The sequence below is a fragment of the Amphibalanus amphitrite genome, unplaced genomic scaffold (assembly GCF_019059575.1).
Source record: "Amphibalanus amphitrite isolate SeventyFive unplaced genomic scaffold, NRLGWU_Aamphi_draft 001086F_arrow, whole genome shotgun sequence".
Lineage (NCBI taxonomy): Eukaryota > Metazoa > Arthropoda > Thecostraca > Balanomorpha > Balanidae > Amphibalanus > Amphibalanus amphitrite.
In genome coordinates this window covers 146,305-160,658 of record NW_024882580.1, presented here as the reverse complement: position 1 = coordinate 160,658, position 14,354 = coordinate 146,305, and the positions used below count along the sequence as shown (strand labels likewise).

Below are 14,354 nucleotides of genomic sequence, written 5' to 3'. Positions count from 1 at the left end.
TTTTGAACAAAACAACTGGACATTTGGTAGGTAGCAATTCATCGAATCAAGGGACATTGGGCTTACATGTTCCCATCTTGCCTAGCTCATGCAAAGCTTTCATTCAACGGTGGAGGGGTCAGGGGACAACGTGCTTCAAACGTGTGTTCCTTCGTGTTATTTTACGACATTCGGGGGGGGGGGGCAAATGACTTTTGCAAGGAAGCCAGTCATCTCACTTGCTGGCTGGTATCGAATGCACGCCGTCCTGAGTAGGTATTGCTGCGGACCTTGGTGGGGCAGTTACCTGTGCAGTGTGCAGGCCGGCCGCGTTAGTATTCCGTCTGCTGAGCGAATTCAGCGCCGCGCCGCCGGGTCGTGCTCCGGGTCCTGTCTGACTCGGAGAGCCGTTGGAGGGTCACGGCTCCCCCCTCCCCCCTCCCCCGTCATGTGACTGAGTTACCTGCCGCCGCGCCGCCGTGCCCAGCCGCGTGGAAAGTGAAGGCTGGGAGCCGGTCTGTGCCGCCTCAGTGCTGCCCGCCCGCCGTAACACCTCATGATTAGTAAACACTTTCACGCTCAGTGCCAAACCCGTTTGCATTGCATGTCATTCTCCCAAATAGATAAGGCATTGTGACTGTATGGGTTGAATGATGTGATTGTTATCAGTCAGAGCGCACAAGAGACCAATGCCCAGTTACAGGTGCGGTCATTTGATGTTTTATTGCGTCTTTATTAATAGATCTGACTCAGATGATGGATGTTTTTATTTTTGAGCCTGCATTTGACAACTTTTTAACTCGTTTTCAGGAGCCTCGTGAAGAAGTACCAGCTGAAGAAGAAGGATGACGATATGCAGTGAGTACCTCTTTGTGGAATCCCCAGTCCAGTGTGTATGTGGGACCGGGGTTAGTGGGGGTCAGCGGGCTGTCTGGGGCCGCAGATGTCGATGCTTGCACCATTCATTTCCCGTGAACGGCTGACTGTGCCACCGGCAGACGCCAGATAAGCGAGACGCAACTCGGCAGAAAACGGATGACGTGGCTCACATCCCTCCCCTTCCCCTGATCGAACGGATATGTGGTGCTGGGTGACGAACACAGTGAAGTACCGAAGCAACACCGAGATGAACCGTGCCACTGACTGTCGTTATCGCAAACCAATATCTGGTGACTCATCCCAAACAGTCTCTCAGTCCACTAGTATGTTGGATGACTCAGGCATGTTTACTGGTAACATTTTTTGTCTGGTCCCCGGGCGAGGCCACTCAGCTGGGACGCGGACCGAATGGAGCGTGCTGTGCCGCCCAGTAGGGAGCAACGGTCTGTCAATTGTGCCGCCATTGCTCTCAAACAGCAATCACTTTAGTGTGTGCGCTCGTCATTCGACATCCTGCGTTCGTGGCGCCGCGCGGCCGTCTTGTCACGGCATTCGAGAGCGGGTGCCTCGTTATCGTGACGGCGTTGACACCTGGCTGCCAGGCGCCTCAGTTTTGGTGAGGCAGGCACCAACCTCCCACCGGGCAGCGCGGAGAAACCGGCCCCGGCTGGCGAAAGTCGGCGCGAATCTGTCGGCCGGGCCTGGCGCCGGCGGCCGCCCGGCAGCGAGGGACGGGGCGCCGCCGTCCGACCGCGCCGCGCCGGTCGAAGGGATGCCGTGGTGTGTCACGGGCTGGTCCCGTCCGGCGCGGCCGCTGCCAGTGAGTCAGTCGGCCGGCCCGCTCGTACTGGCCACCGACACAACTCACGACAGAGGCAGGCGCCTGTTCGTGGTGGCACTGTGCGAGCTTTTTCCGACGGCGTCGACCGCTCAGAGAGCTAGCTGGCTCGAATACAAACGGGCTGGGTCTGAGTGGAGCCTCGGGCGGCCAACGGCTGATTCCGAGAACCACTCCCCGGCGCCGGGGGCACCCACGTCATTGACCGCAGGCGGGGTCAGTGGGACGCTCGTGGTCGCGATTCACAGACGCCCTCGCCTCCCTCCCTCTCTTGCCACGCCCTCTCGACTGACGCGAGCGTCGCCCGGCCGCTGGCGTCGGGGGGAGGGAGGGGCGGCGGCCGCGCGTGCCGCCACAGTGGAACGACCTTCCAGCGGCCTCCGGGCGGGGCTGGCCCGACAATGACTGTGACTCGCCGGGCGGCTCCGGCCAGTCTCCGGCCGCTGTGTCGGAACATCACGTCACATTGCGCTGAGACCTTCTGAGGCGCGTCTGTCCTGTGCTTACTATAACCTAGTTAATGTGCGGAAGTTATTGCTGTTATGATTGTGATTTACATATCTTTCCGTTGGCCGTAGTGCTTGGCTCCCGCAGTGACTTGGCTGTTCCGGAGCGTCCTTGGCTCTGTCGTTTGGGGCTGGGGTCGGAGGGGAAGAGGGGAGGCGCTTTCCGGCGTCCGACTGTCGCGAGTCACAGCTCTGCCCACGTGTGCTGTCATCCACCGGCTCTCGGAAGCTGCCGGAGAGAGAAACATGAATTCCTGGTATGCACATGTCACAACTGCTAGGGGATCCTGGGGCAGGGTACAACTCAAGTTAAAGTAGGGTCGGAGTCCTGGCTTGAAACTAAAGTCAAGGGCTCATGGCACAGCTCACCCCTTCCAGGAACTGCTTTTCTGAGTCACTGCATGAGTCGTGCTTTGGTGAAGTCATATTCTCTCATTTGTGTTTTATCTGTCGTCGGTTTTGACATGCCTCGGAGGGTCACAATGAATGTGCCTCAGTTGCTTTGAACGGCCGACATGCCACGGCTGAGGATGGATGGCTTTCACTGGGTGGGGTCGTCGGTCTCCGACGTGACGTTAACACTGCCATTCTGCCTCTGAACGACACTGCACTGTCATTCACGTATCGCGCCAGAATCTTTATGCTATTGCTAGATTGGTTTACGATTTCTTTGCATGGTAGGTATACCGTGTATGACGTTTATCCTTGCAACTTTGTAAACGACACTATCTTCTCTTGATACGTTTGACTTTGCCGATGGTAAAATTATCGTGGTACTACTCTCATTTTGTGAATGAGATGAAAGGATGTTACCGTTTTACGACATCGTTCATTGACCTAAACCTGGACAAAGAGATCGCCAAATTTCGCAACTTCCCTCTCAATCGTTTGCAATTCTGCTTCAATTTGTAGAAGTGCCTCTGTTTGGACCCCGGGAAGTGGTGGAGTTTCGGGACACTGGCGCAGGGCGGCTGACTGGTGGTGATGCCGATGGTTACATTATGAGCGCCATCTTACCTAGGAGGAAGGGAAAGCCGGCCGTCCCCTCTGTTTGTCTATTTGCCGCGGTCACCCGCTGGTTCGATGGATCAGAGGGGGAGAGGCGGGATAACCGTCCCGGTGAGCTGTTCCTTCCAGCCCTGCTGAATACCCGTACCGTGCCCCTATGACTGAGCTCTGGATGTCTGAGACGGCAGGGGCCGCGTGTCGTTACCGAGCTGTCCTTGTCTCCGGTGACAGCTCCTCGGGCCGCACGCTGCCGGTGTGGCCCAGCCCGGCCGGCCGCCGCCGCGCGCTGCGCCAGCTGCGGCGGCCTGCGTCACGCGCCCGCCGCTGGGAGGGGAGGGGACGTCTCAGGGCGCGTGTACCCGCCGCGCCCGACAGGCACGTGGTGCCCGTGCCAGTCGGCGCAGCACGTGGTGCCGGTCTGACGGACCTGCCACCGCACGTGAACCCGCTCCTGTCCGGCCTCTCCCCTCTCCTCCGGTAACCGTCTGTGCGGCGCACCGGTGTAATGGGATTCGGGGGAGGGGACGGTGACTCAGCGGCCGCCGACGCTCGGGGACGGTGTCCAGCCGCGCTGCTCGCGCCGGCCGGCCCCGCCCCGGCTCCACTATCACGGTCAGCCTGATGGACCGGTCGATACCCGGGCCGAGTCAGACGCGTCCTGGGCCCGCCCGTCGGCGCCGACCGTCGACCGGACGCCGACGACGCAGATGGAGCTGAGATGGTGCGCCGGGCTCATCAGAGATGCGGTCATCTACCCGGATCATTGGGATGACCTGAGGGCCCAATAAACAAACAAACAAGGTCATCCATCCTACTCTCCTTGCGGGGTGATAGTATGATGCGATGATATGTAGAAAACCTTTATCTTCGTGTGTGAGAATGGTTTGTGTTGTTTGTGTGCATTTGTTACCTGTCATTGTGTCGTACACGTGACACTTCTTTGGGCATTTCTGGCGGCTTGCTGCTGCGTTCCGCGCGGTGTCTCGTGCCGCCGTGTCCTCCCATCACAGTCACTACCGCTACCTCGATCATCCCCGCTGACCCGCCACCTCCTCCGCAGGTTCACGTCGCACTCGGCGTACCGCGCCATGCTGGCCGAGGTCGGCGACCTGGCCGGTCAGCACGAGGTGGTGGCCGAACAGCTGGCCGCCAGCGTCGTGTCCGACGTCACCGCCACGGCCAGGACGCTCAAGGACGAACGCAAACGGGTGAGCGGGTGGCGCGTGCGGCGGCCGGACCGGCGGGCGGTGCGGAGCCGGCCGGCGCGGCCGCTGCCAAATGCAGCCGCTGAAGCGCGCCCCACAAGTGTCGAACGCGGTGAGGGCGGCCAAAATAGCCGTCCGGCCCGACCCTGTTCGCGCGGATCGCAGCTCGTATGATCACAGGGCCGCGGTGATGGCGCGCCTATTTCGGGACCAGCGCGCCCGTTTGGGGCGTGCTGGAGTGGGAGTGGGTTTACACGGTTTGTTCACTGTGTTTTGTTTTGGTTTGATTGGTTTTACCCTAAACTCGTTTGTGAAGTTGTGCGAGTTTGAAATATTTGCAGAGTGCCGGCGTCTCCGTGTCTAGTGCAGTGTACCCCTCCCCATCCACCCCCTCTCTCTGTTTCCGTTCCGGAACTCACCCCCCCCCCCCTCTGCCCCCCCCCCCCCGCACAGCTGCTGCACGAAGCGACGCGGCTGCAGAACCAGCTCAACAACCAACGCCAGCAGTTGGAGAAGGCCAAAAAGAACTACGAAAAGTCGGCGCGCGAGGCAGAAAAGGTAAATGTTTGCGCGGAACGGTCTATTTCTGTGCGCTGCTGTGGGACCGCCGGCCTCGCCAGATGGAGGGACGGAAGGGGAAGGTCCCCGAGGCAGACTAGCTCACTGGTCGGGGTGAGATCGACCGATCTCGTAGCGTCAGGGAGTCGAGTGGTGGCCGGTGGCCTATCACTGGTTACCCGGCACGTGCGGGTCATCCACCGTTTCCAAACTCGGCGCCGAATCAGGCGACGGACGACCGCACTGCGGTCAAGTATGGTGATGGGCCTGATTTGAAACTCAAACCGGCCGCGGCCTGGCGCCGCCGGCCGGCCGTTAGTGGGGGCGGCTTTCCTCGCCAACGGGCGGCTGACGACTATCGCTATCGCTACTGGCGCGGCCGACTGTGTACTGCTGGGCTGCGCTGACTACTGGCCGGGCGCCACTGACCTATTAGACACCTGACTGACTACTGAGCGTCGCAGACTGTCTGTTACCGGGCTCTATTGGCCAGTGACGTGCCTAACTGACTACTGAGCGCCTCAGATTGTCTAGTACCGGACGCCACTGACCATCGTCTGTGTCTATCCACAGGCCCTGGAGAACTACCACAAAGCCGACGCCGACCTAAACCTCAGCCGTGCCGAGGTGGAAAAACAAAAGATGAACTCGAGCCTACGAGACCAGCAGTGCGAGGATAACAAGAATGAGTACGCCAACCAGCTGCAGAAAACGAACGACCTCCAGGTGCGCACCGGCCCCGGACGCTAGGGGGGGGGGGGGGGCACACGTCACATGGCTCCCACGCGCCGCACCGGTCAGTCCGGTTTAGAGTTAATTATTGGCGCTACCGTTGACTCGTTTTAGACATCGAGGCTGGCCGGTTTTTACTCGGGTGGGAGGGGGAGCGAGAGTGGCGTATGTGGTTCAGGCGGACTGATTGGACAGTGGTCGAGTGTCTTTTGAGAGCGAAATCGTGAGAAACTCGCGGAACGGGCGGGCAGTAGCGCCCCCGGCAAGATGGAAATTCGCTTCAGTGATTATTAGGAAGACGGGAGTGAGATTCTCTGGGTTCGACTCGTGGGAAATTGATTTCGCGAGGAATGTCGAAGCATCAGTAATCAGTATGCATTTTGATTCATTATGATTCATGATACCGTAATACTTTTACCTAATCGTATTATTTTTGCCTGTTATTTGGTGCAAACACACTACAGTCCTCATGGCTACCGCCTAGCTTGATTTAGATCATTGGATTTGCCCATCGTATATTGTTTCTGTTACGACGCATCGCACTAGAGCTCCCCCCTCCCCTCACGATGTCGGTCACCACCTGACTCTCCTCTCCCCACTCCCCGCCCCACCCAGCACGAGCACTACGCGCGTCTGTTGCCGGCCATCTACGACGAGCTGCAGGCGCTGGACGAGCGGCGCGCGCGCTGCCAGCAGGACCACCTGCGCCGGGCGGTGGACATCGAGCGCCACGTGTTCCCCATCATCCACACCTGCCTGGACGGCATGGTGCGCGCAGCCGATACCATCGACGCCGAAAAGGTAACGTGGCACGGGTGAACGCAGCCATCCCTGTGACGAGGTAGGAAAGGTACCGCACCGAATCCCTTCATCGATACAAAAATTTTGGCACCGCTGCCGCCATCTCTTCCTTCCGGAAAAATTGTGCCATTAGTGATGTTTTTGACACAAGTCCTATATTATATAACTAATTCTTAACTACATTTAACAAGTAATTTTGTCGTTATTATTTTCGCTGGGGGACTAACCTAGTTGTCTCCCCGCGTGGTTCATTAATTGTATCCGCGTTTGGCGCGTCCGGCGGCAGTTCCTTGGTCCTTACAAGTGTGTTTATGCTGACTGGCTTGTCTGCTCTTGCCCAAGCGTGGTAGTCCACTGCTCGACCATAGTCCGTCACCCACGTTCAGTTCCGGTGCCGACGTCTGTTTCGACGTAATGATCCATTATTTATGACGCTACCCCACTAATTTTGACATATCCCAGCTAGACAGTTGTTCAATTAATTTGGGTAATTATGTGTGAAATCCGATTGATGCTAATTATGCATTTGAATAGGGCATCTGTTTCGACACTTGTTGAACGAATGTTTCACATTGACGAATCGAACGACGGCCTTCTGCTGATTATTATGCTGTGGGTGTTTGTCTGTCTGTTACCGGCTCCATTTCGGCTAGGTGTGAGCGGTGTTGGGTGGGGTTATATATATTGGGGGAGGGGGAGGGGAAGCCCTTGTCCAGTCCGGGCTACCAGTCCACATCGAGGGGGTGGGGGCTCTGTCCACCGAGGAACAGCGCGCGGTAGGGACGGGATACGGGGCTGGGTGGCGCTCCCCCGCCGGCCGCCATTATCAGCCCCCTGTGGGCCGGGAGAGAGGGATAGGGGAGAGGGAGAGAGCGATAGCCGCCGCTGGGCTGATCGCCAGCTGCGCCAGTTGGCAGGAACGGGGGCGGAGGGGAGGCGGGTGCACTGCACCCCCAGTGGGTCTGGCAGCCTGACCGCTCGGCCGGTGCTCAACGACCACACTTTTCCTGCAGATATGATCCTATTATTTTCCGCTGTTGTCATAACGCTGAGTAGAAAAATGACCATTCCTAACTTCTGTCACCGCTACACTTTGGGCATCTTTACAAGGTGTACTGTCACCAATGGAATTGCTGAGGCTGGTCTTAATGAAATGTTTGGCAGAAAAAATGGCGAAAACTGTGTCTTGGCGGGTACCAAAACGGTTGATGTGTGATCGCTCAAACGTCGCTTTCAACACTGATTTAGGCTTATGCATATGGGTTGCATGTATGTCAGCTGAAATCTATTCATGCATAGCCATGCGTTTTGGTGAGTTTTGTGTGATATGTTGAGTGTGATGTCTTTTTGTTCCATTCTCATATGACGCGGGAGCGTAATAGCCACAACTACCTGTGGATGCCCCCCAGATGTTAAATACAAACACAAATACAAATACACCTTACAGCTCTGAATCCCCAACAAACGCTCCCTTATGTGAAAGGTGTTAGTGTTAAGGCCGCCGTCCACTGTGCGGAACGCGTGCGGTCCGTACGGAATTTAACACAGAACCCTATGGGCGCATCCGGTCCGTACGGAAATCGTGTGCGCTCCGTCCGGACCGCATCCGAACGGCAATCAGCTGTTGATTTTCCGTCAGCTCTCCGCATGCGTTTCGGATGCGGTTGCTACGGAGACGGAAGAGTGATGTCCGACGCGTTGAACTTTTCTGCGGAAAACGCATCCGGAACGTCCGGAACAGACGTGGTTTGGGGCCGTATCGGAGGCAAACATTGTGAATTGTACGAAGAATTGGAACTCGATCATCATGAAGTAAGTAAAAATTATTTCCTTAGAATGGCAAGAGTATTCGCTGCTGGTTACTTGCAATATTTTATTTGGTAATAAGTGATAGGAAACATTTATTAGCTCTCCGCATCCGGACCGCATCCGGACCGCATCCGGACCGGATGCGGCCAGCGTGCGGCGACATTCCGGACGGACTCCGGACGGAATTCCGTCGCAGTGGACGGCGGCCTTTACGCTTCCTTTTCTCTGCGCGTGCTGCTCCTGTTGTAGAGCCGTCGAGCCAGGTGCTCAGAAGAGCGCGACCGCCGGTCACCCCCAGTCGTCATCAGGTAGTGGTGAGACCCACAGCGGTCGGCTTCTGAGCCGTCCATCCCACAGCCAATGACTCTCCCCTCACCTCCGACAGGACTCGCAACTGGTGATCGAGCGCTACAAGTCGGGCTTCGAGCCGCCCGACAGCATCCCCTTCGAGGACCTGTCTTCGGCGAGGAACGGTGAGGCGCCGCCGGCCGGCTCGGCGACCATGGTGCACTCCTCACCAGCCATCGCTGACTCGCCACGTGGGCTCACCATCAAGGGCACGCTCTCCGCCGCCAAGTTCAAGAAGCGAGGCGGCATCTTCGGTATCTTCAGTGGCAGCAAGGTAGGCAGTCGGCCGACAGCTTCGGCTCAGTCATGAGCTGGTATAAAAATCGCCGGTAACGTTAAATCGCTGGAAGAAATTATAATATAATTGGCTCTTTAGTACAGTAGTAACTGGTGATGGGATTAAGTCGGCGCTAACTTAACGTTTGGTAAAGACCGTCTTTGAAAGGCGTCTAACCGCCTTCAGTCCTCATTAACGCTCCGTAATTATCGGTGATTGGAAGTTCGTACGGGCCGTAGCGTACTAACGGGTCGTATCATTGCGTACGGGTGGGCCGTCAGCCGTCCGTACCGTCTGTACGGACGGCCGCTCGGGGATATTACGGCGCCTCCTGCAGCCTTCCCTAGTCAGCATGGCCTGCCGGTCTGATTGGACGCCGCTCTCTCTCGGCCGTGTGGTGTATATAGCGCCGCCACTGACTGAGTTCTCCGCTCCTCTTTCCGCTCTCTCTGCCTCCCGGCTGTGTTTCTGTACTCTGTCTTCCTGCGCTGTCTGCGCGTCTGTTGCGCGGCCCGCCGCTGCGCCGTGCCGACCTCGTCCGGCCGCCGACGTAAGTAACTCTCCACTGACCTGACCTGGCTTAGAGGGGTCGGTCGATTGCATGCATTGCATGTCCGGTGGTGTGAAGGTCTGACTCCTGAACCCACAAGCTGGGACGGTGCATGTGGGTAACTCGGGAAATGGACAGTCCTAGTATGTGGATGAACAACGCTTGAGACCCGGCTCCAACGGTCCTCAGGAGTTTGATGGAGATGAAAATAATGCCGTGCCCAAGGCCGGCATAGAACAGTACCGGGCGTACCCTGCCCCTTGCTTTGCCGTGTGCGAATATGTGTGCTGCTCCAGTTCGCTAACCGTCGCGTCGGCTTACCGTTTGTCCTGTCCCGTGAGTTTGAGATTCATTGTGCGCGGCATGTACCGCAGCCGCCCGTGGAGTTGTTACGTACCGGCTTGCTTGGCTTTCCCTCATAAACATTTTACTTTCAATGGCGCTCAAGCCTCAAGTATCGGGCACCGCGTGGTGGGACAGTTCTTGATGCAAGGTCGGTGAGACAGAGCTTGACATCTGACACGTGGGACAGCTACGGTCACTGGGTTGGTGGAACAGCCCCGAACGATGCCTGGGTGGGACAGCTGACACTGTGGCTCGGTGAGACAGTCCCGGATAAACGATGGGGCTGCTCTTGTCACTCGGTCGATGGGACAGCTCCAAGTCCAGACGATTGTTGGGCGTGCGCGCCGCAGTGCGCCTGTGCAGTGTTTGGTGCAGGATTGTCTGTAACGTGTGGGGGTTGACGACCTAATCGGCCACGTCCGGGCCCGGCGTGCCAGTTCGAGGACGCGGTGCGTGTGTGTGCGTGTGCACGTAGTTTCGAAAACTCAGGCACGGAGCGGTATCTGTTTGATCAGGGCTTGGATATGAGTCCAGTCGCCCGGCCTTCAGTCAGCCAACCAGCGCCCGCCCCATGGCCAGGGGACTGGCATAATGTCGTCATAGGTACTCGAGCTTCGGGTCGCAAGGAGCAGACTCGAGAGGAACGAACGGACAGTCGTTCCGCTGCGGTTGTGGCATCTAAAATCGTCTGGTACGGCTGAGTGGGCCGCGTGTGGCCAACGTATCCGCCCCGCCGGCTCTGAGAAACTTCTCCAAATATTCACAAGTCAGTAAACGCTCAACACTGAACAGACTGAATAGCTGAACAGACGGCTAGGTTACGCGAGCTCATTGCAATGGGGAGTTCTAACGACGTAAGAGTGGTCTTGTCCCAGTGTAGCGGTCCGCCACCATCGGAGGGCCTCAGATGTCCGGCTGGTATAGCGTCCCGCCAGGTGATGCAAATCTTGGTGATGATGCCCTGTGTGGCACCAGGTGGCTTTAGGGAGGTGCCAACCGCCGACGGTCCTCGAGGCGGTATTTCTGCAGCTGTTTCTCAGTTTCTGGTTATCAGTCTCACTATCTTTTTTAACGTTCTTAGGGCCATTTGTTTATTCATCAATAGCACACACTGAACGTAAGCTGTTCCACAGACTTTATGAAACGAACGAACTCGCGGCCGGTCAATTGGTGGGCCATTTTATAGGCGTTTTCTACCAATAACGACAATTGGCGCAGCCCGGGCGGTTATTGACTCGGACCATTGTATCCCACTTGGGAGCGAGGCGGTGGCCTTGGCGGTCAGCCGTGTCCCCGGCATGTCCGGTCGGTACTAACCGCGCCGAGAGGCGGCCGTCGTCCCGCTGTGTGTCCGTCCTGGCTGACCACTGTGGTCTCAGTGTTTGGTCAATTGACTACTGACCAGTGCCCGCTGTTATCTGAGCAGTTACCAGACCAGTAACTATCCAGACTGGCCAATACTTTCTGGTTTGTTTTCGGGCTGACCACTCTGGTTTCATTCAGTGATTTATCACTGAGCAGTGTCCGCTGGTGCCTGTCCTGGCTGACACCTATAGGCAGTGATTGGTCAGTGACCAGTGTCCGCCGGTTAGTGATGTCGCCTGCCGCTGTAGCTGGCGTTGTAGTTGTTTGGACGGTTCTGGCCGGCCCGCTGACCGTCTGCGCCGGTGTTTGTATGGGCGTGGAATGGTCTGTCCGGCGGTGTCACTGTCTCCGTCGCCGCCGCCGCCGCCGCCGCCGGAAGTCTCAAATTACACTCTAATTACGGCCCGATACAGGCCGGACGCTCTGTCACACCGGCGACGTCCACCAATCCTGTCTGGCGCTATTGTACCCCATCCCCCTCTGGCCTCTACCCACACACACACACACATACTCCCCGGCCAGTGCTGTGTTGTCGCCAATCCTTCACATAGCTGTTACCGCTTCTGCTTGTAAGCGCACCATGTCAACCGCTGATATGCCAACGGCACCATTCTCCGAGCACCCGCACCCCGTAACTGGCACCCTTCATTAGCACTCGCACATCGACACTGACACTCCTACCGTGCACCCTCTACCTCGAGCTTGCACTCTCCGCCGGCACCAACACCGCGACACTGGCACCCCCACGTCCTTTTCTCACCTCCAGCAGCCCCTGCTCACCGCACTCACGCCGTTCTCACCGTCACAGTTATGGGGTATTTCCAACAGGGACTGTTCTATAAGCACCGCAGTGCCATGCCCACTCGCAGCTGCATGTGTGCCATGGTTTGCATTGAACCGCCGCGTTTGTAGGCTATTGTCGTCTTTGGTTTCGCTTTGTGTTTATTTGTTAAAATGTTTGAGCCCAATTACATAGCATGGATCCTCAGAAAGCATGTAATGCAACTGAATGATATTTTATTTGTCGTAGATTTTTCCCCTTCTTTGATGCCCATTTATTGGAGTCCAAGTCACAAAAAATCACTTGATACTCAAATGGTGTTTTGCTTCGCTTTATTTTTTTGTATTATTATTTTCTTCTTAAGGGATGAGCGGGGCCGACTTTCAATGTTTGAAATGAAACAATTAACGCCGTTGCTGCCACGCCGGTACAATAGTAAAACCATGGTAAAACTGTACATTGTACAACGCAACGCTACGCTGATCACCACCGTTGACCTGACCTGTGACCTGGCCTGTGCCCCTGCCTGGCGCGATCGACAGAACTCCTCGCCAAATGCGTCGTTTGAGTCGTTCATGAAGGAGGACCTGGACAGCCTGCCACCCAACCAGCGACGAAAACGGATCCGGCAGAAGCTGGACGATCTCACCTCCAAGATCAACCAGGAGACGGCTACACGGTGAGACCCACGTTCCTCCCTATAGCTGTCGTTTACCTAGGAGACCTTCGCTTTGAAGAGCCCTTCACTTTGATTAGAGCCCTGGCCGCCTGCAGCTGTATCCAACTCGGGAGACAGCACTAGCAGCCGTGTGAGACCCTTGTCCCTGTCATCCCCGGCCTAGGGAACGGCCGCTCCAATAAGACCCTTATCCCTCCCTGCAGCCTGTCCCCGACCTAGGAGACAGCCACTTCGGCGAGAACCCTGTCTCTCCCTGCAGCAGCTGTTCCCGACCCAGAAGACGTCTGCCCGGTGAGACCCCCGTGCCTGTCCCTGCAGCTATCCTCGACCCAGGCCGATTGGGCCGATTGGCACAGGGTTGGATCCGTGTGCTACAGGGCCTGTGCGGACCGACTTTGACCGCGCGGCCGGCTTAATATTTTGCCCATTGTCTCGTGTGCTGACCGGGCGCCCTGTCAACAAGCTATCCTGCCGATCACAGCTTATCGGCAGGAACGTTGTTGTTAAGCGCCCGTAAACCCCAATTAACAACAACAACTATCCTGCCGATAAGCTGTAAACTGTCAAGGCTGTCTGCTGTTAGCTGCGTAGACACCGGACAGCAGAAGGGGTGGGGGAGGGCTGGTTCCGAGCTGTTTGGATGTCTGGTATCTGTCACACGGCGCAGGATGTCCGGCCGCCGCGGTCCAGCCCCGCTGGGTGCTCACTTCCGGCGTCAACTGTCCACCTGAACCACTGTACTGACTGTCCGGGAAACGGACAGTGTCCTGTGAGGACCATCGACCGCGCGTGGGTCCTGACTTCCCTCCATTCTGTTGAGCTGTGATGCTCTCGCCGGTTTGGCTCAGTGGACCGGAAGTTGGGTTACTTGCAAAAGTTGACATGATAAAAACGTGGATGTGATCTAACCTCCCTGGAGATTCGTTAAAGTTCAAATGTCCGCTCCTCTCACGCTCAAGGTCTCGCGTGTCTTTCTCACAGACTAGTTACCTTGCACCTGAACTCCAACACACACTCATGCCAGGGTTCAATGAAATCGACCTGTTTTTTTTTTTATTCATTTCGGCTAATTACGGAGAATAGTTACCGGTTCGATGTATGATCGCCGTTGTATTATGTGGTACTCGCTGTAGAATCGTCTGTACTGTGTGTGTTAGATGTGTATCTGTCCCATAACCACGTGCGTCCGTTTGTTCCAGGGACGGTCTGATGAAGATGAAGGGCGTGTACGAGAGTAACCCGGCGCTGGGCGACCCGATGACGATCGAGTCTCAGCTGCGGGAAAACACCCAGCGTCTGGAGAAGCTGCGGCTCGAGCTGCACAAGTATCAGCGGTATGTGGCTCGGTGCGCGGCGCACTCTGGGACAGGACACACCGACATACGACATAGGAAGGATCTCAGGGGACGCACTGTGTATGGTAGACATGCGGCATACGGCACTTATCGGCTACGTGTATGACACGGAACGTACCAATTTATGGCACATGATATCGGATACGTGGGTACACATGCAGTGCACGTGTACCCGCGTGCACGTCGTGGAATATTGCATATGGCTCATACCGGATAGCGCACATGACACACTGTGCAGTGTGCGGCACGCCGCCTGTGGCACGTTACGATTGACGACGTACGACACGAGACACAAACGCACAATCATAATATTCACACGTATCATGTACAAATGAATAT

The 14,354-nt window shown here is 56.8% G+C and overlaps 1 protein-coding gene across 4 annotated transcripts in view; it reads left to right on the top strand.

Annotated features, from left to right (window-relative positions):
- LOC122369960 (formin-binding protein 1-like) overlaps positions 1–14,354 on the top strand; it is a 56,433-nt gene that overhangs the window by 36,754 nt on the left and 5,325 nt on the right. For 2 of the 4 annotated variants that reach the window (XM_043345146.1, XM_043345147.1), the window contains exons 3-10: positions 790–837; positions 4,271–4,418; positions 4,869–4,973; positions 5,547–5,699; positions 6,321–6,506; positions 8,701–8,937; positions 12,563–12,660; positions 13,860–13,994. In XM_043345146.1, coding sequence (XP_043201081.1) covers positions 790–837; positions 4,271–4,418; positions 4,869–4,973; positions 5,547–5,699; positions 6,321–6,506; positions 8,701–8,937; positions 12,563–12,660; positions 13,860–13,994 — 1,110 coding nt within the window. Of the gene's footprint in view, positions 1–789; positions 838–4,270; positions 4,419–4,868; positions 4,974–5,546; positions 5,700–6,320; positions 6,507–8,700; positions 8,938–12,523; positions 12,661–13,859; positions 13,995–14,354 lie in introns of all 4 variants that reach the window. The other 2 variants (XM_043345144.1, XM_043345143.1) reach the window with 1 other exon arrangement.